At 43.6% G+C, this 26153-nt stretch overlaps 1 protein-coding gene across 1 annotated transcript in view; it reads left to right on the top strand.

Moving 5' to 3' along the window:
* Nucleotides 1-26153, top strand: part of LOC133619703 (ephrin type-A receptor 5) — a 222676-nt gene that overhangs the window by 123738 nt on the left and 72785 nt on the right. Inside the window, exons 6-9 of the mRNA XM_061980927.2 lie at nt 9857-9981; nt 12551-12640; nt 17005-17074; nt 18436-18538. Of these exons, the coding sequence (XP_061836911.1) occupies nt 9857-9981; nt 12551-12640; nt 17005-17074; nt 18436-18538 (388 nt within the window). The remainder of the gene's footprint in view (nt 1-9856; nt 9982-12550; nt 12641-17004; nt 17075-18435; nt 18539-26153) is intronic.

Below are 26153 nucleotides of genomic sequence, written 5' to 3'. Positions count from 1 at the left end.
AAGTCCGCTGTTTTGAGTGCTTGTTTCCTTGCCGAGTGTTTGAGCCGGTGTGTGCAACAGGACATGACGTCACTAGCGACGGAGTTTGGTCAGTGCCTCTAAAAGTACCAAATTCGGTACCCATTCGTAGCTCCGTTGTCCTCCATGAACCATGAAGTGTCCTCTTAGTCTGTGGGGGGATGAGTCCAAAGATCTAGTCGTGTTCTCGAGGTTCCAGAAACATTTTTTTTTTCCATGTGAAGGAGACTGTGACTATTCCACCCATCCCAGAGAGAAACGGGAACCACCCTTGGAGAGTGCCAATAGTGAATAATAATTTAAATGATCCTGAATCCAGCTGGTGATCCGGATCACCCCCAAAATCTAAGCACCTCTTTTTTATTCCATTTCCGATCCATCCATCCATCCATCCATCTTCTTCCGCTTATCCGAGGTCGGGTCGCGGGGGCAGCAGCTTAAGCAGGGAAGCCCAGACTTCCCTCTCCCCAGCCACTTCGTCCAGCTCTTCCTGTGGGACCCCGAGGCGTTCCCAGGCCAGCCGGGAGACATAGTCTTCCCAACGTGTCCTGGGTCTTCCCCGCGGCCTCCTACTGGTGGGACGTGCCCTAAACACCTCCCTAGGGAGGCGTTCGGGTGGCATCCTGACCAGATGCCCGAACCACCTCATCTGGCTCCTCTCCATGTGGAGGAGCAGCGGCTTTACTTTGAGCTCCTCCCGGATGACAGAGCTTCTCACCCTATCTCTAAGGGAGAGCCCCGCCACCTGGCGGAGGAAACTCATTTCGGCCGCTTGTACCCGTGATCTTGTCCTTTCGGTCATAACCCAAAGCTCATGACCATAGGTGAGGATGGGAACGTAGATCGACCGGTAAATTGAGAGCTTTGCCTTCCGGCTCAGCTCCTTCTTCACCACAACGGATCGATACAGCGTCCGCATTACTGAAGACGCCGCACCGATCCGCCTGTCGATCTCACGGCCCACTCTTCCCCCACTCGTGAACAAGACTCCGAGGTACTTGAACTCCTCCACTTGGGGCAAGATCTCCTCCCCAACCCGGAGATGGCACTCCACCCTTTTCCGGGCGAGAACCATGGACTCGGACTTGGAGGTGCTGATTCTCATCCCAGTCGCTTCACACTCAGCTGCGAACCGATCCAGTGAGAGCTGAAGATCCTGGCCGGATGAAGCCATCAGGACCACATCATCTGCAAAAAGCAGAGACCTAATCCTGCAGCCACCAAACCAGATCCCCTCAACGCCTTGACTGCGCCTAGAAATTCTGTCCATAAAAGTTATGAACAGAATGGGTGACAAAGGGCAGCCTTGGCGGAGTCCAACCCTCACTGGAAACGTGTCCGACTTACTGCCGGCAATGTGGACCAAGCTCTGACACTGATCATACAGGGAGCGGACTGCCACAATCAGACAGTCCGATACCCCGTACTCTCTGAGCACTCCCCACAGGACTTCCCGAGGGACACGGTCGAATGCCTTCTCCAAGTCCACAAAACACATGTAGACTGGTTGGGCAAACTCCCATGCACCCTCAAGGACCCTGCCGAGAGTATAGAGCTGGTCCACAGTTCCACGACCAGGACGAAAACCACACTGTTCCTCCTGAATCCGAGGTTGGACTATCCGGCGTAGCCTCCTCTCCAGTACACCTGAATAGACCTTACCGGGAAGGCTGAGGAGTGTGATCCCACGATAGTTAGAACACACCCTCCGGTTCCCCTTCTTAAAGAGAGGAACCACCACCCCGGTCTGCCAATCCAGAGGTACCGCCCCCCGATGTCCACGCGATGTCGCAGAGTCCATTTCCGATATTTCCTGAAAATTTCTATAAAATTTGCTCAGAACTTTTTGAGTTATGTTGCAAAAAGATGTACTTTTAGGAAGCAGGTGCTGTGTATATTTATCTTCTGCGTTGAGCTCTTTAGATGTTTCTTGGCCGATTAGTCCTATTTTTTCTCTCTGTGGTGCTTCCAAACAATAGCAGCGCCAGCAGCTTGACAGAGTCCTGCTCAACTTGCGGTCTCTCCTGCCAACATTGAGTGAATAGCTGAAGATGCTGTAATTAGGCTGCGCTGCCAAACATGAAGCTGAAGCTGCTTTGGCCTAGAAAACATCTCATTGGATGGAGCAGCTCAGCGGGATGAAAACAATCAAGCTGGAAATACCAAGCGATGGACACAAGATTGATGAAATATTGTCACGTTTAGAAATAGTTCAGTAGTTCAGATGAAGGCGTTCAGTGGTTGAGGTAAAGCAACGTTGTCAGCAGTTTTAAGTAAACAGCAAGTCTAACAGAATTTATTCACCTAAAATCAAAAGGTGCTATATTTCGATACCTCGTGACCAGCCGGCTCAAACACTCGGCGGGCAAACAAGCACTAAAGCGGCCTCCAGGTTATGTTGCAATTCCCCATGCCAACAAAGCGAGTCTCCTTCTTGATAGAAAACGCTCGAACGCAAAGCAAGGCTCCACTTTTCCAAAAGGTGCTAGCTTGATGGTAATTTACACTGATTTGAGATACACACGCTAACTGGTTAGCATTAGCGATTTTGCATGGCAATTTCAACACCTCCAAATTTGGTAATGAAAACTGCAAGTCGGATGCATATTACAATCAAACAGCTGCCGTGTAATACCGTATTTTCCGCACCATAAGGCGCCCTGGGTTATAAGCCGCGCCTTCAATGAACGGCATATTTCAAAACTTTGTCCACCTATAAGCCGCCCCGTGTTATAAGCCGCATCTAACTGCGCTAAAGGGAATGTCAAAAAAACAGTCAGATAGGTCAGTCAAACTTTAATAATATATTAAAAACCAGCGTTCTAACAACTCTGTTCACTCCCAAAATGTACGCAAATGTGCAATCACAAACATAGTAAAATTCAAAATAGTGCAATAGCAATAGCAATAACTTAATGTTGCTCGAACGTTAATGTCACAACACACAAAATAAACATAACACTCACTTTCTGAAGTTATTCTTCATTCATAAATCCCTCGAATTCTTCTCCTACGGTGTCCGAATTAAAAAGTTGGGCGAATACGGGATCCAAAATGGCCGGCTCCGTCTCGTCGAAGTCATCAGAGTCAGTGTCGCTGTTGTTTTTCCAGCAGTTCCGTGAATCCTGCCTTCCGGAAAGCTCGGACCACAGTTGAGACCGAAATATCCGCCCAGGCATTTACGATCCACTGGCAGATGTTGGCGTATGTCGTCCGGCGCTGTCTCCCTGTCTTAGTGAAGGTGTGTTCGCCTTCGGTCATCCATTGTTCCCACGCCGTTCGCAGTCGTGCTTTAAATGCCTTGTTGACACCAATATCGAGCGGTTGGAGTTCTTTGGTTAATCCACCCGGAATGACGGCGAGTGTTGTATTTGTGTGCTTCACTTGTTTTTTGACACCATCTGTGATGTGGGCGCGCATGGAGTCGTATATCAACATGGACGGAGCTGCGTGAAAAAAGCCACCCGGCCTCTTCGCGTAAACTTCCCTTAACCACTCGCTCATCTTTTCTTCATCCATCCATCCCTTCGAGTTAGCTTTTATGATGACGCCGGCTGGAAAGTTCTCTTTTGGCAAGGTCTTCCTTTTGAATATCACCATGGGTGGAAGTTTCTGGCCATTAGCATGGCAAGCTAGAACCACAGTGTGTCGCTTAGTAGGAGCCATTTTGTGGTCTTTACAGATGTAAACACACAAAGGAAATGAAACGTAATACCCGCGCGCTTCTTCTTCTATGGGGGCGGGTGCTTACCTTGGCGGTTGCTTACCGTAGAAGAAGAAGCACTTCCTCTTCTATGGGGAAAAAAGATGGCGGCTGTTTACCGTAGTTGCGAGACCTAAACTTTATGAAAATGAATCTTAATATTAATCCATATATAAAGCGCACCGGGTTATAAGCCGCACTGTCAGCTTTTGAGTAAATTTGTGGTTTTTAGGTGCGGCTAATAGTGCGGAAAATACGGTAAGTGCAATACTTACAGTACGAACACTCTGTAGGTTTCACCTTCGACGTAATGGCAAAGACAACTTCCTAGCGAGGCAACACATTTGTAGCCTATACACTACTGTTGTCTCAAATTTTGTAATTGCAACTTGAGGCAAAGTATACTAAATAATACTTGTAAATGAGAGTCAGAAAGTTAATGAAACAATTAAATAAACCTTCAACTGGATATCACAGTTATCATAATCAACTCATTTTCAAATGCTACATTCGCCACAAATGTATTTAAACTGATCATCATTCCGATTAGAATGTTACCTTCAAAATGATCTGATTATGACATGAATTTTCATACTTAAATCGGAATACTTTACTTTGACATGCGCAACACATAACATAAACGGGTGTGTTATTGTCTGTGCTATGGCGCCATCTTTTGGACGAGTTTGCAGGTGCTGAAGCTGAATCTGAAGCGCTTACTTCCACTGTAAACAAACACGGCTTTGTGCATTTCTGCTTGTCACAGTATTTATTTATGATTGTTTTCCCTCCTGTTCACTACTTTTGTTTTACCTCTCTTTTTGAAATGGAGCAGTTCTGTGCTTTTTATGTTGTGATTATGTACGGGCTGCAGCAGATCTTTACGTTACGGCATTCTATGTACGTGTCTGAGGCTAGCAGTTAGCACTCGGAGCAGCTGTCACGTCGTGAATACAACAGCTCGTTAAGACGACAACTGGATCCCTTCTTTTATTGTTGCATGGTCATGTGACACTCCATACTTTGGTTTTTGCTTTTAAAGCACCAAAGTGAAGAGTACATAACTCTACTTGTGTACATGATGAACAAGACACTGGCTTCATTCAGAGATGATTCAATGTAGTCCTCCACCACCAAAGTGTAGCTGACATCAAAAAAGGGACTATATTGCCAAAAGTATTTGGTCAGCCATCCAAATGATAAGAATCAGGTGTCCTAATCACTAATCACAGGTGTATCAAATCAAGCACTATAGGCATGGAGACTGTTTCTACAAACATTTGTGAAATAATGGGCTGCTTTCAGTGATTTCCAGCGTGGAACTGTCATAGGATGCCACCTGGAGGGATGAATCACACTTATCCATCTGGCAATCTGATGGACCAGTCTGGGTTTGGAGGTTGCCAGGAGAACGCTACATTTAGGACTGCATTCAGAATCAGAATCAGCTTTATTGTCATTACGCAAGGTAACGAGATTGAGGCCATTCCATACAGTGCGATGTGTACATGCTAGAAAAACAATGTGCAAATATATAGAAATATAAAAAATGTAGAAGTGCAATGAATATGGTGTGAAATGAATATATACATGAAAAAACAAAACAAAAACAGGGTGGTTGGTGGAATGGGTTATTGCACCGAAGAGAAGGCAGTTATGAGGGACAATGGGGCAGTCCGTTCAGGATGGTTATGGCCCTGGGGAAGAAGCTGTTCTTTAGCCTGTTTGTTTTGGTTTTAATGCACCTGTAGCGCTTCCCAGAGGGCAGCAGGTGGAACAGGTCAGAGCCAGGGTGGGTGCTGTCCTTGATGATGGCACTGGCTCTGTTGAGGCAGCGGGAGGTGTAGATGTCCGTCAGAGAGGGGAGAGGGCGGCCGATGATCTTCTGAGCCGTCTTGACCACTCTTTGCAGCCTCTCCCTGTCTGCTGCAGTGCAGCTGCCGTACCATACCGTAATACAGTAGGTCAGCAGGCTCTCGATGGACGAGCGGTAGAAGGTCAGCAGCAGGTCAGGCTTCAGGTTGTACTTCCCGAGGACTCTAAGGAAGTGTAGCCGCTGCTGAGCCTTCTTGATGATTGATGTGGTGTTGACTGTCCAGGAGAAGTCATTAGAGATGTGGACTCCAAGGTACCTGAAGGTGTGGACCCTCTCTACACGCTCGCCGTTGATGTAGAGGGGGGCAGGGTCGGTGCTGCTCCTCCTGAAGTCGACGATGATCTCTCTGGTCTTGCTGGTGTTGAGAGCGAGGTTGTTCTCCGAAGACCAGGCCGTCAGCTTCAGGACCTCCTCTCTGTAGGCAGCCTCGTCACCCCTGGAGATGAGCCCGACCACTGTGGTATCGTCGGCGAACTTGACGGTAAGGTTGTCACTGTGGGCCGGACTGCAGTCATGGGTGTAAAGGCAGTAGAGGAGGGGGCTCAGCACACAGCCCTGTGGGGAGCCGATGCTCAGCGTGCGGGAGGATGAGAGGTGCGGGCCAAGTCTCACATTCTGGGGTCGGTCCGTTAGGAAGTCCCTTATCCAGGCGTTTGTGAGAGGGGGGAGGCCAAGAGTGTCCAGTTTATTGCAGAGTCTGTCCGGGATTATTGTATTGAAGGCAGAGCTATAGTCCACAGAGAGCATCCGGACGTAGCTCTGCTGCTGCTCCAGGTGGTTCAGAGCAGAGTGGAGAGCAACAGCGATGGCGTCCTCTGTGGACCTGTTCGCCCGGTATGCGAACTGGTGGGGGTCGAAGTCTGGAGGGATATGGTCCTTGATGTGCTGGAGAACAAGTCGCTCGAAGCACTTCATGATTACCGGAGTGAGGGCCACTGGTCGGTAATCATTCAGGCTGGTGATGGGAGACTTCTTCGGCACCGGGATTATTGTAGATGACTTCAGGCAGGATGGGATGACTGCCTAGTGTGACATTTGGTGGAGGAGGAATTATGGTGTGGGGTTGTTTTTCAGGAGTTAGCTTAGCCCTTAGTTCCATTGAAAGGAACTTTGAATGCTCCAGGATACCAAAACATTTTGGACAATTCCATGCTCCCAACCTTGTGGGAACAGTTTGGAGTGGGCTCCTTCCTCTTCCAACATGACTGTGCACCACTGCACAAAGCAAGGTCCATAAAGACATGGAAGACAGAGTCTGGTGTGGATGAACTTGACTGGCCTGCGCAGAGTCCTGACCTGAACCCGAAAGAACACATTTGGGATGAATTAGAACGGAGACTGAGAGCCAGGCCTTCTCCACCAACATCAGTGTGTGACCTCACCAATGCGCTTTAGGAAGAATGGTGGAAAATTGATATAAAGACTCAATTATATACTCAATACTCAAGTAAAAGTAAGGAGTAGTCACCCAAATATTTACTTGAGTAAAAGTAAAAAGTATGTTGTGAAAAAACTACTCAAGTACTGAGTAACTCATGAGTAACATACACACACATATCATATATATATATATATACATACATTGATATATACAGTATATAATTTATATTTATTTATTTTGCCGTTTTTGTTTCCATGTTAAAGGTGTTTTAATGAATATACATGCATGTTTAACACATATAGATTCCTTTCTTTCATGAAGACAAGAATATAAGTTGGTGTATTACCTGATTCTGATGACTTGCATTGATTGGAATCAGACAATAACGTCCACATTTTCGAATGGAAGAGAAAAAAAGTATTCCTTTCTGTCCAATACCACTTGAAAGTGGTTGGTTTTTGGCATCTTATTTGTCCCAGCTTCCATATTCGTTTTTATACACTTTGGCGGCAAACTCCGTAGCTTGCTAGCTTGTTTGCGCTGGCTTTCGGAGACTCTTATTTTGAAAGCGCAGGCGCGATGGAGCGGCACTTTTATTATGAAGACAGGAACTGGGCAGTCAGTCTTTAGGCTTTTGACGGGAAGTACGGTTGAAATAAAAAAGGGTCTTTTTTCCTTCACATTTTTGATTGATTGATTGGAACTTTTATTAGTAGATTGCACAGTACAGTACATATTCCGTACAATTGACCACTAAATGGTAACACCCCAATAAGTTTTTCAACTTGTTTAAGTCAGGTCATGTGACCGCCTGGCTCTGTTTGATTGGTCCAACGTCACCAGTGACTGCATCTGATTGGTGGAACGGAGTGAACGTCACCAGTGACTGTATTTGTTGAAACGCAGGCACTATGAAGGTCTGTCTGACAGACCAAAACAAACAAAGCGTGCATTAACAGATCGATAAAAATGAGTAGCGAGTAGCGAACTGAATGTAGATAAAAGTAGCGGAGTAAAAGTAGCGTTTCTTCTCTATAAATATACTCAAGTAAAAGTAAAAGTATGTTGCATTAAAACTACTCTTAGAAGTACAATTTATCCCAAAAGTTACTCAAGTAGATGTAACGGAGTAAATGTAGCGCGTTACTACCCACCTCTGGAAAGGACACATTTGAACCTAAATTGATGAAAAATTGTTTTCATGCGCTCCAATCCCAGTGACTACCGACATAAAGCGCCCGTCTCCATCGGAATGGAATTCTGATCTGAACGTGTGTAATCGGGTCGGAATATTCCCAATGGCGTCTTCACACGAAGCATTTTTATTCCGGTTAGTCTTTTTACCTTCCCGGTAAGGTCTATTCAGGTGTACTGGAGAGGAGGCTACGCCGGATAGTCGAACCTCGGATTCAGGAGGAACAGAGTGGTTTTCGTCCTGGTCGTGGAACTGTGGACCAGCTCTATACTCTCGGCAGGGTCCTTGAGGGTGCATGGGAGTTTGCCCAACCAGTCTACATGTGTTTTGTGGACTTGGAGAAGGCATTCGACCGTGTCCCTCGGGAAGTCCTGTGGGGAGTGCTCAGAGAGTATGGGGTATCAGACTGTCTGATTGTGGCAGTCCGCTCCCTGTATGATCAGTGTCAGAGCTTGGTCCGCATTGCCGGCAGTAAGTCGGACACGTTTCCAGTGAGGGTTGGACTCCGCCAAGGCTGCCCTTTGTCACCGATTCTGTTCATAACTTTTATGGACAGAATTTCTAGGCGCAGTCAAGGCGTTGAGGGGATCTGGATTGGTGGCTGCAGGATTAGGTCTCTGCTTTTTGCAGATGATGTGGTCCTGATGGCTTCATCTGGCCAGGATCTTCAGCTCTCACTGGATCGGTTCGCAGCCGAGTGTGAAGCGACTGGGATGAGAATCAGCACCTCCAAGTTTGAGTCCATGGTTCTCTCCCGGAAAAGGGTGGAGTGCCATCTCCGGGTTGGGGAGGAGATCTTGCCCCAAGTGGAGGAGTTCAAGTACATTGGAGTCTTGTTCACGAGTGAGGGAAGAGTGGATCGTGAGATCGACAGGCGGATCGGTGCGGCGTCTTCAGTAATGCGGACGCTGTATCGATCCGTTGTGGTGAAGAAGGAGCTGAGCCGGAAGGCAAAGCTCTCAATTTACCGGTCGATCTACGTTCCCATCCTCACCTATGGTCATGAGCTTTGGGTTATGACCGAAAGGACAAGATCACGGGTACAAGCGGCCGAAATGAGTTTCCTCCGCCGGGTGGCGGGGCTCTCCCTTAGAGATAGGGTGAGAAGCTCTGCCATCCGGGGGGAGCTTCTAAGTAAAGCCGCTGCTCCTCCACATGGAGAGGAGCCAGATGAGGTGGTTCGGGCATCTGGTCAGGATGCCACCCGAACGCCTCCCTAGGGAGGTGTTTAGGGCACGTCCGACCGGTAGGAGGCCGCGGGGAAGACCCAGGACACGTTGGGAAGACTATGTCTCCCGGCTGGCCTGGGAACGCCTCGGGATCCCACAGGAAGAGCTGGACGAAGTGGCTGGGGAGAGGGAAGTCTGGGCTTCCCTGCTTAGGCTGCTGCCCCCGCGACCCGACCTCGGATAAGCGGAAGAAGATGGATGGATGGATGGATAGTCTTTTAACCCGATTAAATATGTCCATGTGCACGTAGCTAATGAGATGTTGTTGGTAAACAATCAAGTCACCGATATTGATTCTCAGGCACTGGCATTTGGTACAGTTTTAGTTCCTATACCAACTGTCACCTTCAACAACTCTCTTCATTTTCTTGTTGTTGCTGCCTTTTAATCGTGTGTGTGTGTGTTTGTGTGTGTGTGTGTGTGTGTGTGTGTGTGTGTGTGTGTGTGTGTGCAGCACCTTCCCCAGTGAGTGTGGTGAGGAAAGGTCATGCGGGGAAGAGCAGCATCACACTCTCCTGGGCCGAACCGGACCGACCCAACGGCATCATCCTGGAATATGAGATTAAGTCTTTTGAGAAGGTACAGTACACATTTTGTATTGTTCTACTTTTCTATCGGCTTGTATCCGGCTTGAAAGCCATCACATGATCATGCAGTGGAACCTCGGGTTTTTTTGTTCATCATTTCTCCCAAAAGATCCCGACAAAAAACAAAATTGTGAGAAAACTAAAATGTTTTCCCATAAGAAATAATAAAGTCAGTCCAATTAGTCCATTGCAGACACCCAATAGTATGAACACAACACATGTTTAATAGGGAATCATTATAGTTTAAATGCAAAACAACAATGTAAACATCTTATCAATGACAAGTAAAATGGAGAAATTAACATTTATCATAATAATTTAACATAATCCTACCTCCAAAGACATGCTCCTGGGGATAGGCCCCTCCCACCTCCAAAGACATGCACCTGGGGATAGGTTGATTGGAAACCAGCAAACTTATAGTAAAAACTAGCTTATTGTTCTTAATGGAAGGCAACAAGGCAACCGCTTGTTACTCTCAGGGTCTCCTAGCCACTCAGGCATATCATATTGTCTAAAAATGCATTTTTCCATGGATAACATGACATCATCGCGCCAAGTGCGTGCTCTTTCAGTCAATTAGTGCGCGAGGATTTTATATATATATATATATATATATATATATATATATATGTATGTGTGGGAAAAAAATCACAAGACTATTTCATCTCTCCAGGCCTGTTTCATGAGGGGGGGTACCCTCAATCATCAGGAGATTTTAATGGGAGCATTCGCATACCATGGTTTATATAGGGCACAGAGTGGGTGGGTACAGGCTGGCCTAGGGGCGTGGTGATTGGCTCATGTGTTACCTAGGAGGTGTTTCCGTCTGTGGCGGCATGCTGATACAATTTCGCTGCGCTTGTTGAGGGATGACAGGTCTGGACGGTAAATAATAAACAGTTTCTCTTTCAAGCATAGGTTGCATCTTTTATTACCACTATTGTAAGGTGTGCTGGATGCAAGAATTTGCCATGTTATTGAATATTCAACATTATTGTCTTTGAGGTCCCAAATGTGTTTGCTGAGTTCTGTGGTATTCCGCAGGTTTTGGTTCCTGAAAGAAGCCTTGTGATTGTTCCATCTGGTTTTAAACTCTCCCTCGGTTAATCCTACATATGTGTCGGATGTGTTAATGTCCTTGCCTGTTACCTTAGATTGGTAAACAACTGATGTTTGTAAGCACCCCCCGTTGAGAGGGCAATCAGGTTTCTTGCGGCAGTTGCAACCTTTGTTGGTTTTGGAGTCGCTCTGTCCGGGGGCCGACGGCTCATTTGCAATTGTTTTGTTGTGGTTTGAGATGATTCGTCGTATATTGTTCATACAGCTGTAGCTCAATTTAATGTTGTTCTTGTTGAATACTTTTCTTAGGGTGTTGCCTTTGAGGAAGTGTTTGTCAATCAGAGTGAGGAATTTGTGGCCAATGTTAGTTGAGACGTTTTTGCTGTATGGGGGGTTGTACCAGATGATGTTGTTTCGTTTTCTGTTCTTTTTTGGTTGGTTTCCTGGCGTGGGTTCATAGGTGAGGGTGAAATTGTATCCGCTTTCATCAAGTGCTTTTTGGTACGGGGAGGGGTTGCTTGGTCAAATTCAGCTCTGCTAGATGACATTAAATTGAGCTACAGCTGTATGAACAATATACGACAAATTATCTCAAACCACAACAAAACAATTGCAAATGAGCCGTCGGCCCCCGGACAGAGCGACTCCAAAACCAACAAAGGCTGCAACTGCCGCAAGAAACCTGAGAATTTATCTGAATGTGCATGAACTATTTCTGTTCAAAATTGCTTGAAATGTCAAATGTTTAAATATGAACTGTCAGTTTACTGTACTGTGCCAACTGTACTACTATATGAGTACCTATTTTCTATTGTTTCATTGAAAATAAAACAGCAAAGTCCATTTGGCTGTCATCTGTTTTAATTATGAGACACAATTGTGTCAAAGTCATGATTTTTTATTGTAATGCTTGAAGTAAGAAATGATTAGCAGTTTTATACTTGTGAGTGTTGATGACACAACACTTGATATTCTAGTTTCAAGCATGTTTTACTCAATATAGCTCATCAAGTCTCAGCAACAAGCTGTAATATCTTACTGAGATCATTTAGAACACTTAAAACAAGTAAAACACTCTAACATCAAATCTGCTTAGTGAGAAGAATGATCTTATCAGACAGAAAATAAGCAAATATCAGCCTTATTTGACATATTTCATCTTACTTACATTTCACTTTTTGCAGTGTAAAAAGATAACATTTACTTTGACAAAGCTCTTTCCTTAAAGGGAGCAATTTGATGCTTGGGCTGACATCATTGCTCCCGCTTTCCTCCTTGTAAGCAGTCTTTTCTGGGAAGGTCACACAATAAAAGGTAGAAGCGGAGAGAAGGAGGTTTGTGGTCAGTGGTTAGCTAATGGCTTCTGGCTAATGGAGTCCTTGTTTAAAGCTGATGAAGTTACATCTGGGAAAGTGATCCTCACACCCGCAGAAGAGATGCACTCAAATCCTTGCTCAGGAAATAACAACACCGCCTCGTCTTGTCTTTGTGTGGCACAGGAGCAGGACTCCAGCTACACCGTCATCAAGTCCAGGGAGACGGAGATGGTGGTGGAAGGTCTGAAGCCCTCCTCGGTCTACGTCTTTCAGGTGCAACTCAGACTCAAATAAGACTTTGATTCATGCTCATGATCCACAAGACAATATACAGGTAAAAGCCAGTAAATTAGAATATTTTGAAAAACTTGATTTATTTCAGTAATTGCATTCAAAAGGTGTAACTTGTACATTATATTTATTCATTGCACACAGACTGATGCATTCAAATGTTTATTTCATTTAATTTTGATGATTTGAAGTGGCAACAAATGAAAATCCAAAATTCCGTGTGTCACAAAATTAGAATATTACTTAAGGCTAATACAAAAAAGGGATTTTTAGAAATGTTGGCCAACTGAAAAGTATGAAAATGAAAAATATGAGCATGTACAATACTCAATACTTGGTTGGAGCTCCTTTTGCCTCAATTACTGCGTTAATGCGGCGTGGCATGGAGTCGATGAGTTTCTGGCACTGCTCAGTTGTTATGAGAGCCCAGGTTGCTCTGATAGTGGCCTTCAACTCTTCTGCGTTTTTGGGTCTGGCATTCTGCATCTTCCTTTTCACAATACCCCACAGATTTTCTATGGGGCTAAGGTCAGGGGAGTTGGCGGGCCAATTTAGAACAGAAATACCATGGTCCGTAAACCAGGCACGGGTAGATTTTGCGCTGTGTGCAGGCGCCAAGTCCTGTTGGAACTTGAAATCTCCATCTCCATAGAGCAGGTCAGCAGCAGGAAGCATGAAGTGCTCTAAAACTTGCTGGTAGACGGCTGCGTTGACCCCGGATCTCAGGAAACAGAGTGGACCGACACCAGCAGATGACATGGCACCCCAAACCATCACTGATGGTGGAAACTTTACACTAGACTTCAGGCAACGTGGATCCTGTGCCTCTCCTGTCTTCCTCCAGACTCTGGGACCTCAATTTCCAAAGGAAATGCAAAATTTGCATGGTTGGGTGATGGTTTGGGGTGCCATGTCATCTGCTGGTGTCGGTCCACTCTGTTTCCTGAGATCCAGGGTCAACGCAGCCGTCTACCAGCAAGTTTTAGAGCACTTCATGCTTCCTGCTGCTGACCTGCTCTATGGAGATGGAGATTTCAAGTTCCAACAGGACTTGGCGCCTGCACACAGCGCAAAATCTACCCGTGCCTGATTTACGGACCATGGTATTTCTGTTCTAAATTGGCCCGCCAACTCCCCTGACCTTAGCCCCATAGAAAATCTGTGGGGTATTGTGAAAAGGAAGATGCAGAATGCCAGAGCCAAAAACGCAGAAGAGTTGAAGGCCACTATCAGAGCAACCTGGGCTCTCATAACACCTGAGCAGTGCCAGAAACTCATCGACTCCATGCCACGCCGCATTAACACAGTAATTGAGGCAAAAGGAGCTCCAACCAAGTATTGAGTATTGTACATGCTCATATTTTTCATTTTCATACTTTTCAGTTGGCCAACATTTCTAAAAATCCCTTTTTTGTATTAGCCTTAAGTAATATTCTAATTTTGTGACACACGGAATTTTGGATTTTCATTTGTTGCCACTTCAAATCATCAAAATTAAATGAAATAAACATTTGAATGCATCAGTCTGTGTGCAATGAATAAATATAATGTGCAAGTTACACCTTTTGAATGCAATTACTGAAATAAATCAAGTTTTTCAAAATATTCTAATTTACTGGCTTTTACCTGTATGTCCTATATAACCTCAACCCTAACCCTATTCATAAAAGAACCAAACTTCATGAATGTTTTTTGTGACCAACAAGTATAATTATAGTCTGCAAATTATGTGTTGCTGTTGAGTGTCTGTGCTGTCTAGAGCTCAGCAGAGTAACCGTGTAATACTCTTCCATATCAGTAGGTGGCAGCAGGTAGCTAATTGCTTTGTAGATGTGGGAAACGGCGGGAGGCAGTGTGCAGGTAAAAAGGTGTCTAATGCTTAAACCAAAAATAAACAAAAGATGAGTGCCCCTAAGAAAAGGCATTGAAGCTTAGTGAAGGCTATGCAGAACCAAACTAAAACTGAACTGGCTACAAAGTAAACAAAAACAGAATGCTGGACGACAGCAAAGACTTACTGTGGAGCAAAGACAATGTACATCCAAACATGACATGACAATCAACAAGAAAGATAAAAACAAGTGAAATATTCTTGATTGCTAAAACAAAGTAGATGCGGGAAATATCGCTCAAAGGAAGACATGAAACTGCAACAGGAAAATACCAAAAAAAAGAGAAAAAGCCACCAAAATAGGAGCGCAATACAAGAAGTAAAACACTACACACAGGAAAACAGCAAAAAAGTCCAAATAAGTCAGGGTGTGATGTGACAGGTGGTGACAGTACACCTACTTTGAGACAAGAGCTATAGTGATGCATGCTTGGTTATGCTTTAAAGCAGCGTTTCTCAAAGTGTGGGGCGCACCCCACTGGTGGGGAATAGAGACATGACAGGTGGGGCGCGAGGAACGGGAGGAAATTTCACTTAACATTTTTTTTTTAATTATTATATTCTTAGATACATTTTTTTTACTATGCTTTCATTTTCTATACACACTGTAAATCACTTTGTGATTCTGTCTGTGAAATCCGCTATATAAATAAATGGAAATTACCGGTACTTATTTTTATTGTAGGCTTTAAATTTCTCGGTAGGAGCGAAAGTTTGACAGACATAGCAACAGTAACTAATGGGGGCGGGGCTAAGCGGAACAAACTTTCGCGCGGATGGGTAGCAGGCTAATGTGTGGATCACAATTACACAAATATATACATTTGTGACTCGCACCTCAAAGGTCGTCGAGCCAGAGCCAGCGCCTGCAGAGAAACAAAAATGTGACGGGCACACACTGTGTCATTCACCGGGAAGCACTCGCGTCAAGGCAGCTCAGCCCCGAACTCAATGAGGTTTTAACAGATGTTGTGAGCGCGGGAAATTTGATCAAAACACGACCACTGAAAGTACGACTGTTCTCTGCACTGTGTGAGGAAATGAGAGCTGATCATACAGCCGTGCTGTTTCACAGTGAAGCAAGGTGGCTCTCCCAGGGAAAAGTGCTGTCACTTGCCCTGTCTTGCCAAATGCATAGCTCCTCCTTTTTTTTTTTGCAAAGATTGCAAAGTGGCACTTTTATTTTATTTATATTGAACTTGATACAAGTTATTTGATTTATTATTGAACTTGATGCAAGTTATAACACTTTTTTTGATTTATTATTGAACTTGATGCAAGTTATAACACTTTTTTTTTATTTATTATTGAACTTGATGCAAGTTATAACACTTTTGTTTGATTTATTATTGAACTTGATGCAAGTTATAACACTTTTGTTTGATTTATTATTGAACTTGATGCAAGTTATAACACTGTTTTTGATTTATTATTGAACTTGATGCAAGTTATTTGATTTATTATTGAACTTGATGCAAGTTATAACACTTTTTTTGATTTATTATTGAACGTGATGCAAGTTATAACACTTTTTTTGATTTATTATTGAACTTGATGCAAGTTATTTGATTTATTATTGAACTTGATGCAAGTTATAACACTTTTTTTTATTTATTATTGAACGTGATGCAAGTTATAACACTTTTTTTGATTTATTATTGAACTTGATGCAAGTTATAACACTTTTTTTGATTTATTATTGAACTTGATGCAAGTTATAACACTTGTTTTGATTTATTATTGAACTTGATGCAAGTTATAACACTTTTGTTTTATTTATTATTGAACTTGATAGAAGTTATTTTATTTATTATTGAACTTGATGCAAGTTATACCACAACTGCACAGTTATTTTATTTATTATTGAACTTGATGTTATTTTATGTTATTGAGTTTGAATGTATACAACTTGATGTTCAATAAATTTGAAAATGTTAAAGCTTGGCATTAGCGCTCTGTTGGGGCGATGGGGGCAGGTGGGGCTTGAAAACTCCCCCTTGTCCAAAGTGGGGGATGACAAAAAAAGTTTGAGAACCACTGCTTTAAAGTCATATCCAACAATTGCGACAACGACTTTTTACTGTCAACTGAGTTTAGTTTTTGAATGATTTCTGCAGGTGGTGTGCCTCCGCATTTTTTCAACGCAAAAAATGTGCCTTGGCTCAAAAAAAGGTTGAAAAACACTGAGCTAGACAGCAAAGCTGTGATGTTTTGCTCGTTAGCTTAGCATGATTCCACCTACCTTTCAGCATCTTCAATGTGCAAAATGTATGAAAGAGTGGATTCAGCTTGTCCATCTCAGTATGTCAAGCAGAAGAAGAATATGTTTGTGTTTAAAAGCTGCATCATCTGATGTCATTGTGGCTTGTGCAGCCCATTGAGACACTCCTGATTTAGGGCTACATAAGTAAACATTGATTGATTGATTGATTGATTGATTGATGATGTGACGCAGGTGCGAGCCAGGACGTCCGCAGGCTACGGTGCGTTCAGCAGACGTTTTGAGTTCCAGACCAGTCCGTACTGTGAGTCCAAACACCACACACCTGCACTTGACTCCACACCGCTGTGGAACCACACACCTGCACTCGACTCCACACCGCTGTAGAACCACACACCTGCACTTGACTCCACACCGCTGTGGAACCACACACCTGCACTTGACTCCACACCGCTGTAGAACCACACACCTGCACTTGACTCCACACCGCTCTAGAACCACACACCTGCACTTGACTCCACACCGCTGTAGAACCACACACCTGCACTTGACTCCACACCGCTGTGGAACCACACACCTGCACTCGACTCCACACCGCTGTGGAACCACACACCTGCACTTGACTCCACACCGCTGTAGAACCACACACCTGCACTCGACTCCACACCGCTGTAGAACCACACACCTGCACTCGACTCCACACCGCTGTGGAACCACACACCTGCACTTGACTCCACACCGCTGTAGAACCACACACCTGCACTCGACTCCACACCGCTGTAGAACCACACACCTGCACTTGACTCCACACCGCTGTAGAACCACACACCTGCACTTGACTCCACACCGCTGTGGAACCACACACCTGCACTTGACTCCACACCGCTGTAGAACCACACACCTGCACTCGACTCCACACCGCTGTAGAACCACACACCTGCACTTGACTCCACACCGCTGTAGAACCACACACCTGCACTTGACTCCACACCGCTGTAGAACCACACACCTGCACTTGACTCCACACCGCTGTAGAACCACACACCTGCACTTGACTCCACACCGCTGTAGAACCACACACCTGCACTTGACTCCACACCGTTGTGGAACCACACACCTGCACTTGACTCCACACCGCTGTAGAACCACACACCTGCACTTGACTCCACACCGCTGTGGAACCACACACCTGCACTTGACTCCACACCGCTGTAGAACCACACACCTGCACTTGACTCCACACAGCTGTAGAACCACACACCTGCACTTGACTCCACACCGCTGTAGAACCACACACCTGCACTTGACTCCACGCCGCTGTGGAACCACACACCTGCACTTGACTCCACACAGGCTGTAGAACCACACACCTGCACTTGACTCCACACCGCTGTAGAACCACACACCTGCACTTGACTCCACACCGCTGTAGAACCACACACCTGCACTTGACTCCACACCGCTGTAGAACCACACACCTGCACTCGACTCCACACCGCTGTAGAACCACACACCTGCACTTGACTCCACACCGCTGTAGAACCACACACCTGCACTTGACTCCACACCGCTGCAGAACCACACACCTGCACTTGACTCCACACCGCTGTGGAACCACACGACATATTGCAAGTCTGTGTTGTTTCTCTCTCTCTCCTCCGGCAGTAACGGCCACCAGCGAGCGTGCCCAAGCCTCCATTGTTGCCGTGGCGATCACATTGGCACTGGTCCTGCTGGCCGTGGTGGCCGGGTTCCTACTCAGTGGACGGTAAGGCAAACATTTTACGTTAAAATGAAGACTTTAAGGCTATAAATTGGTCAAATGAAAGTTTTAGCACATTTTTCCACAATAATGAATAACCCAAATTACAGGTAAAAGCCAGTAAATTAGAATATTTTGAAAAACTTGATTTATTTCAGTAATTGCATTCAAAAGGTGTAACTTGTACATTATATTTATTCATTGCACACAGACTGATGCATTCAAATGTTTATTTCATTTAATTTTGATGATTTGAAGTGGCAACAAATGAAAATCCAAAATTCCGGGTGTCACAAAATTAGAATATTACTTAAGGCTAATACAAAAAAGGGATTTTTAGAAATGTTGGCCAACTGAAAAGTATGAAAATGAAAAATATGAGCATGTACAATACTCAATACTTGGTTGGAGCTCCTTTTGCCTCAATTACTGCGTTAATGCGGCGTGGCATGGAGTCGATGAGTTTCTGGCACTGCTCAGGTGTTATGAGAGCCCAGGTTGCTCTGATAGTGGCCTTCAACTCTTCTGCGTTTTTGGGTCTGGCATTCTGCATCTTCCTTTTCACAATACCCCACAGATTTTCTATGGGGCTAAGGTCAGGGGAGTTGGCGGGCCAATTTAGAACAGAAATACCATGGTCCGTAAACCAGGCACGGGTAGATTTTGCGCTGTGTGCAGGCGCCAAGTCCTGTTGGAACTTGAAATCTCCATCTCCATAGAGCAGGTCAGCAGCAGGAAGCATGAAGTGCTCTAAAACTTGCTGGTAGACGGCTGCGTTGACCCTGGATCTCAGGAAACAGAGTGGACCGACACCAGCAGATGACATGGCACCCCAAACCATCACCCAACCATGCAAATGTTGCATTTCCTTTGGAAATCGAGGTCCCAGAGTCTGGAGGAAGACAGGAGAGGCACAGGATCCACGTTGCCTGAAGTCTAGTGTAAAGTTTCCACCATCAGTGATGGTTTGGGGTGCCATGTCATCTGCTGGTGTCGGTCCACTCTGTTTCCTGAGATCCAGGGTCAACGCAGCCGTCTACCAGCAAGTTTTAGAGCACTTCATGCTTCCTGCTGCTGACCTGCTCTATGGAGATGGAGATTTCAAGTTCCAACAGGACTTGGCACCTTCACACAGCACAAAATCTACCCGTGCCTGGTTTACGGACCATGGTATTTCTGTTCTAAATTGGCCCGCCAACTCCCCTGACCTTAGCCCCATAGAAAATCTGTGGGGTATTGTGAAAAGGAAGATGCAGAATGCCAGACCCAAAAACGCAGAAGAGTTGAAGGCCACTATCAGAGCAACCTGGGCTCTCATAACACCTGAGCAGTGCCAGAAACTCATCGACTCCATGCCACGCCGCATTAACGCAGTAATTGAGGCAAAAGGAGCTCCAACCAAGTATTGAGTATTGTACATGCTCATATTTTTCATTTTCATACTTTTCACTTGGCCAACATTTCTAAAAATCCCTTTTTTGTATTAGCCTTAAGTAATATTCTAATTTTGTGACACACGGAATTTTGGATTTTCATTTGTTGCCACTTCAAATCATCAAAATTAAATGAAATAAACATTTGAATGCATCAGTCTGTGTGCAATGAATACATATAATGTACAAGTTACACCTTTTGAATGCAATTACTGAAATAAATCAAGTTTTTCCAAATATTCTAATTTACTGGCTTTTACCTGTATATACATATATGCAGTACATATATTAGCCACACTGGACTGTAAGCCACAGATGTATACCAGTATGAAATATTTTGTAAATGTTTATTTACATACTTTAATTGTTTCCAAACATCGCCTGTAACAAGGCAGTAAAACGGCTGATCAAACAAAACATAAGTCATGGTCATGGACCCATTAGCTGCGCAAGTTAGCTCTCCAATCAGCTAAACAGACTCAATAACTCCACCGTGACGTTTTGGTGAATTTACGAAAGTGAAACAATACAAAAAGAATGCCGTTGTAAGTTAATACGACTAACACTTTTGTAAATGTGTTAGCATATTAGCTAATGCTTACGACGTTAGATTGATTACATTACAATAACACATACAAATATGCATGAAAACACTCCTACAGACATCACACATGGGACACTTTAGTATGAATTGTTTTAGTTGTATTGTAAAACTTACAAACGTTGCTTGGAGGCATGAATGAAGAATTCTTTTGAGCAGATTCTATACTATAGTCGGTGATATTTGTGGTTCAAGGCACTAAACAGGAAGCCGCAGCACCTGCAGTGAGCGAACTCGTCCAAAAGATGGCGCCACGGCAGAAACAACAACACACCTTTTCAGTGTCTCTGTTGGTGTTTTATGAAATGTACCGTATTTTTCGGAGTATACGTCGCTCCGGAGTATAAGTCCTCACCCCCTGGGAGGTGAGGGCAGCAGTGAGCAGCAGCAGCGGCCACGCCCCGGGAATCATTTTTGGTGATTTAACCCCCAATTCCAACCCTTCATGCTGAGTGCCAAGCAGGGAGGTAATGGCTCCCATTTTTGTATACTGAATGGCCAAATACTGAGAACACACCCCCCATCCCCAAAAAAAACATTTTGGGGGGTTTTTCACACTTTTTTATTTATGTAAAATTATTTATTTTTTATACTTTTTTTTTATATTTAAGCTTGAATTTATTTTTAATGCATGTTTTGTACCAAAACAAATTTATTGGAGAGAAATTTGATTTTTGTGCAAAAAAACTAATTTAACTTACCTTATTATCCGGCCTATTGACTGCAGCGATATATAAACCACACCCTGTAAATTTTAGAAGAAAAAAACGTTTTCCATATATTAGCTGCAGATAAATGCTTTGTAAAATTAGTTATGTACACAGAAATATTCGGTAAATGTTTATTTACATACCTAAATTTCAAGAAACTCTTCAAGTGTTTACAAAGTACAAAGAAGAAGAACCATGATAAACATTCTGAATGTATTTAACTCATCCATTCTTTCATTCTTTCACTCACAAAATAATCTTACTTATCTCAACATATGAAATGTAACTTACTTCACCAATTATCATTTATTTACTTATTTTATTGTGATTACTTATGGAGTATATTGTGAATAAATTGAGAACAGGAAGTGAACAAAAGTTTTAGCAACTGTCATGTAAAATAAAAGGGGTAGGATTAAATAAGCTCTGCTTCTTCCTACTCCTTTTCGAACATGTTGAAAAGAGAAACTGGAGATTGTGATGTATCATGTTGTATACTTGCATGTTCAAAATAAACTCAAACTCAAACTCAAACTCAAACTAAACACTTTCCAAACAATGTCTGTAACAAGGCAGTAAAACGGCTGATCAAACAAAACAGAAGTCATCGTCATGGACCCACTAGCTGCGCAAGCTAGCTCTCCAATCAGCTAAACGGACTCCATAACTCCACGGTGACGTTTTGGTGAATTTACTGAGGAACTTGTGAAATTAAAACAATACAAAAAGAATGCCATTGTAAGTTAATAACACAAACACATCCATCCATCCATCCATCTTCTTCCGCTTATCCGAGGTCGGGTCGCGGGGGCAGCAGCTTAAGCAGGGAAGCCCAGACTTCCCTCTCCCCAGCCACTTCGTCCAGCTCCTCCCGGGGGATCCCGAGGCGTTCCCAGGCCAGCCGGGAGAGATAGTCTTCCCAACGTGTCCTGGGTCTTCCCCGTGGCCTCCTACCGGTCGGACGTGCCCTAAACACCTTCCTAGGGAGGCGTTCGGGTGGCATCCTGACCAGATGCCCGAACCACCTCATCTGGCTCCTCTCCATGTGGAGGAGCAGCGGCTTTACTTTAAGCTCCCCCCGGATGACAGAGCTTCTCACCCTATCTCTAAGGGAGAGACCCGCCACTCGGCGGAGGAAACTCATTTTGGCCGCTTGTACCCGTGATCTTGTCCTTTCGGTCATGACCCAAAGCTCATGACCATAGGTGAGGATGGGAACGTAGATCGACCGGTAAATTGAGAGCTTTGCCTTCCGGCTCAGCTCCTTCTTCACCACAACGGATCGATACAGCGTCCGCATTACTGAAGACGCCGCACCGATCCGCCTGTCGATCTCACGATCCACTCTTCCCCCACTCGTGAACAAGACTCCAAGGTACTTGAACTCCTCCACTTGGGGCAAGATCTCCTCCCCAACCCGGAGATGGCACTCCACCCTTTTCCGGGAGAGAACCATGGACTCGGACTTGGAGGTGCTGATTCTCATCCCAGTCGCTTCACACTCGGCTGCGAACCGGTCCAGTGAGAGCTGAAGATCTTGGCCGGAGGAAGCCATCAGGACCACATCATCTGCAAAAAGCAGAGACCTAATCCTGCAGCCACCAAACCAGATCCCCTCAACGCCTTGACTGTGCCTAGAAATTCTGTCCATAAAGGTTGTGAACAGAATGGGTGACAAAGGGCAGCCTTGGCGGAGTCCAACCCTCACTGGAAACGTGTCCGACTTACTGCCGGCAATGCGGACCAAGCTCTGACACTGATCATACAGGGAGCGGACTGCCACAATCAGACAGTCCGATACCCCATACTCTCTGAGCACTCCCCACAGGACTTCCCGGGGTACACGGTCGAATGCCTTCTCCAAGTCCACAAAGCACATGTAGACTGGTTGGGCAAACTCCCATGCACCCTCAAGGACCCTGCCGAGAGTATAGAGCTGGTCCACAGTTCCATGACCAGGACAAAAACCACACTGTTCCTCCTGAATCCGAGGTTGGACTATCCGGCGTAGCCTCCTCTCCAGTACACCTGAATAGACCTTACCGGGAAGGCTGAGGAGTGTGATCCCACGATAGTTAGAACACACCCTCCGGTTCCCCTTCTTAAAGAGAGGAACCACCACCCCGGTCTGCCAATCCAGAGGTACCGCCCCCGATGTCCACACGATGTTGCAGAGTCTTGTCAACCAAGACAGCCCCTAACACAGAAATTCGTAAATGTGTTAGCATATTAGCTAATGATGCTAGCTTGATAACATTACGATAACACGTACAAATATGCATGAAAACATTCCTACAGACATCACACATGGGACAGTTTAGTAAGTATGAATTGTTTTAGTTATATTGTAAAACTTGTTGCTTGGAGTGATGAATGAAGAATCCTTTCGATCATCAATCTTCACGAAGACTTTGGTCACTTGATTGACATCCACAGCACCCGAGGGTCTTGTGAGATGACGCTGGCTGCTGTCAGAACATTATTAAGAAAAAATGACCGACAGGAAGGCCAGAATTTTTTTTTTATTTCAACAGACTCTCGCGCCATACCTGCCGTCAAAACTCTAGAGACCGACCGCACAGTTCCGTATAAAAAGGAGTATGGAAGCTGGACAAAGAAAAACAAGCACTTCCATGTGGTATTGGACGGAAAGGATGACTTTTTGTCTCCTCCATTTGAAAATGTGGACGTTATCATCACTACTGTCTGATTCCTATCAATGCAAGTCATCAACTTATATTCTTGTCTTCATGGAAGAAACATCATTTCTCTTTTTTTGTGATGTAGTGATTGGAGCACATACTTGTTGCTCACAAAAAAACATTCATGAAGTTTGCTTCTTTTATGAATTTATTATGGCTCTACTGAAAATGTGAGGGTCAAAAGTATACATACAGCAATGTTAATGTGGAAGTCGCTTCCTACTCGTTAGATTACCACGTACCACCTGTGAAATCTAATCACCTGCCAGCTGTGTCTTGCCCTCAACACCATTGACAGAGGCGGTGACCTTTGCTCCTGCAGGCGCGCTGATCACACCCTCCCTCCACAGTTAATATTTGCTTACATGTCCCTTGGCAAGTTTACCTGCAATAAGGCGCTTTTGGTAGCCATCCACAAGCTTCTGCTTGACCACTTGACCACTAAATTGCTGCAGTTCAGCTAAATGTGTTGCTTTTCTGACATGGACTTGTTTCTTCAGCATTGTCCACACCTTTAAGTCAGGACTTTGGTGAAGGCCGTTCTAAAACCTTCATTCTAGCCTGATTTAGCCATTCCTTTACCACTTTTGAGGTGTGTTTGGGGGTCATTGTCCTGTTGGAACACCCAAATGCGCCCAAGACGGAAAATACGGTATTTAAATTGAGATGAACTCTAGTTTATGCACATTTGAAAGTAATAAAGACTCAAACAAACAAAGTAATAGACTCAAACAAACAAACAAAGTAATAAGGACTCAAACAAACAAACAAACAAAGTAATAAAGACTAAAACAAACAAACAAACAAATTAATAAAGACTCAAACAAACAAAGTAATAGAGTCAAACAAACAAGCAAAGTAATAAAGACTCAAACAAACAAAGTAATAGAGTCAAACAAACAAACAAAATAATAAAGACTCAAACAAACAAAGTAATAGACTCAAACAAACAAACAAAGTAATAAGGACTCAAACAAACAAACAAACAAACAAAGTAATAAAGACTAAAACAAACAAACAAACAAATTAATAAAGACTCAAACAAACAAAGTAATAGACTCAAACAAACAAACAAAGTAATAAGGACTCAAACAAACAAACTAATAAAGTAATAAAGACTAAAACAAACAAACAAACAAATTAATAAGGACTCAAACAAACAAAGTAATAGAGTCAAACAAACAAGCAAAGTAATAAAGACTCAAACAAACAAACAAAATAATAAAGACTCAAACAAACAAAGTAATAGACTCAAACAAACAAACAAAGTAATAAGGACTCAAACAAACAAACAAACAAAGTAATAAAGACTAAAACAAACCAACAAACAAATTAATAAAGACTCAAACAAACAAAGTAATAGAGTCAAACAAACAAGCAAAGTAATAAAGACTCAAACAAACAAAGTAATAGAGTCAAACAAACAAACAAAATAATAAAGACTCAAACAAACAAAGTAATAGACTCAAACAAACAAACAAAGTAATAAGGACTCAAACAAACAAACAAACAAACAAAGTAATAAAGACTAAAACAAACAAACAAACAAATTAATAAAGACTCAAACAAACAAAGTAATAGACTCAAACAAACAAACAAAGTAATAAGGACTCAAACAAACAAACTAATAAAGTAATAAAGACTAAAACAAACAAACAAACAAATTAATAAGGACTCAAACAAACAAAGTAATAGAGTCAAACAAACAAGCAAAGTAATAAAGACTCAAACAAACAAACAAAATAATAAAGACTCAAACAAACAAAGTAATAGACTCAAACAAACAAACAAAGTAATAAGGACTCAAACAAACAAACAAACAAAGTAATAAAGACTAAAACAAACCAACAAACAAATTAATAAAGACTCAAACAAACAAAGTAATAGAGTCAAACAAACAAGCAAAGTAATAAAGACTCAAACAAACAAACAAAATAATAAAGACTCAAACAAACAAAGTAATAGACTCAAACAAACAAACAAAGTAATAAGGACTCAAACAAACAAACTAATAAAGTAATAAAGACTAAAACAAACAAACAAACAAATTAATAAAGACTCAAACAAACAAAGTAATAGAGTCAAACAAACAAGCAAAGTAATAAAGACTCAAACAAACAAACAAAATAATAAAGACACAAAGAAACAAAGTAATAAAGACTCAAACAAATAAAC

The sequence above is a fragment of the Nerophis lumbriciformis genome, linkage group LG20, assembly GCF_033978685.3.
Source record: "Nerophis lumbriciformis linkage group LG20, RoL_Nlum_v2.1, whole genome shotgun sequence".
In the NCBI taxonomy this organism is placed as follows: Eukaryota; Metazoa; Chordata; class Actinopteri; order Syngnathiformes; family Syngnathidae; genus Nerophis; species Nerophis lumbriciformis.
Note: the sequence above shows the minus strand (reverse complement) of the source record. Positions and strands in the feature narration are given on the sequence as shown.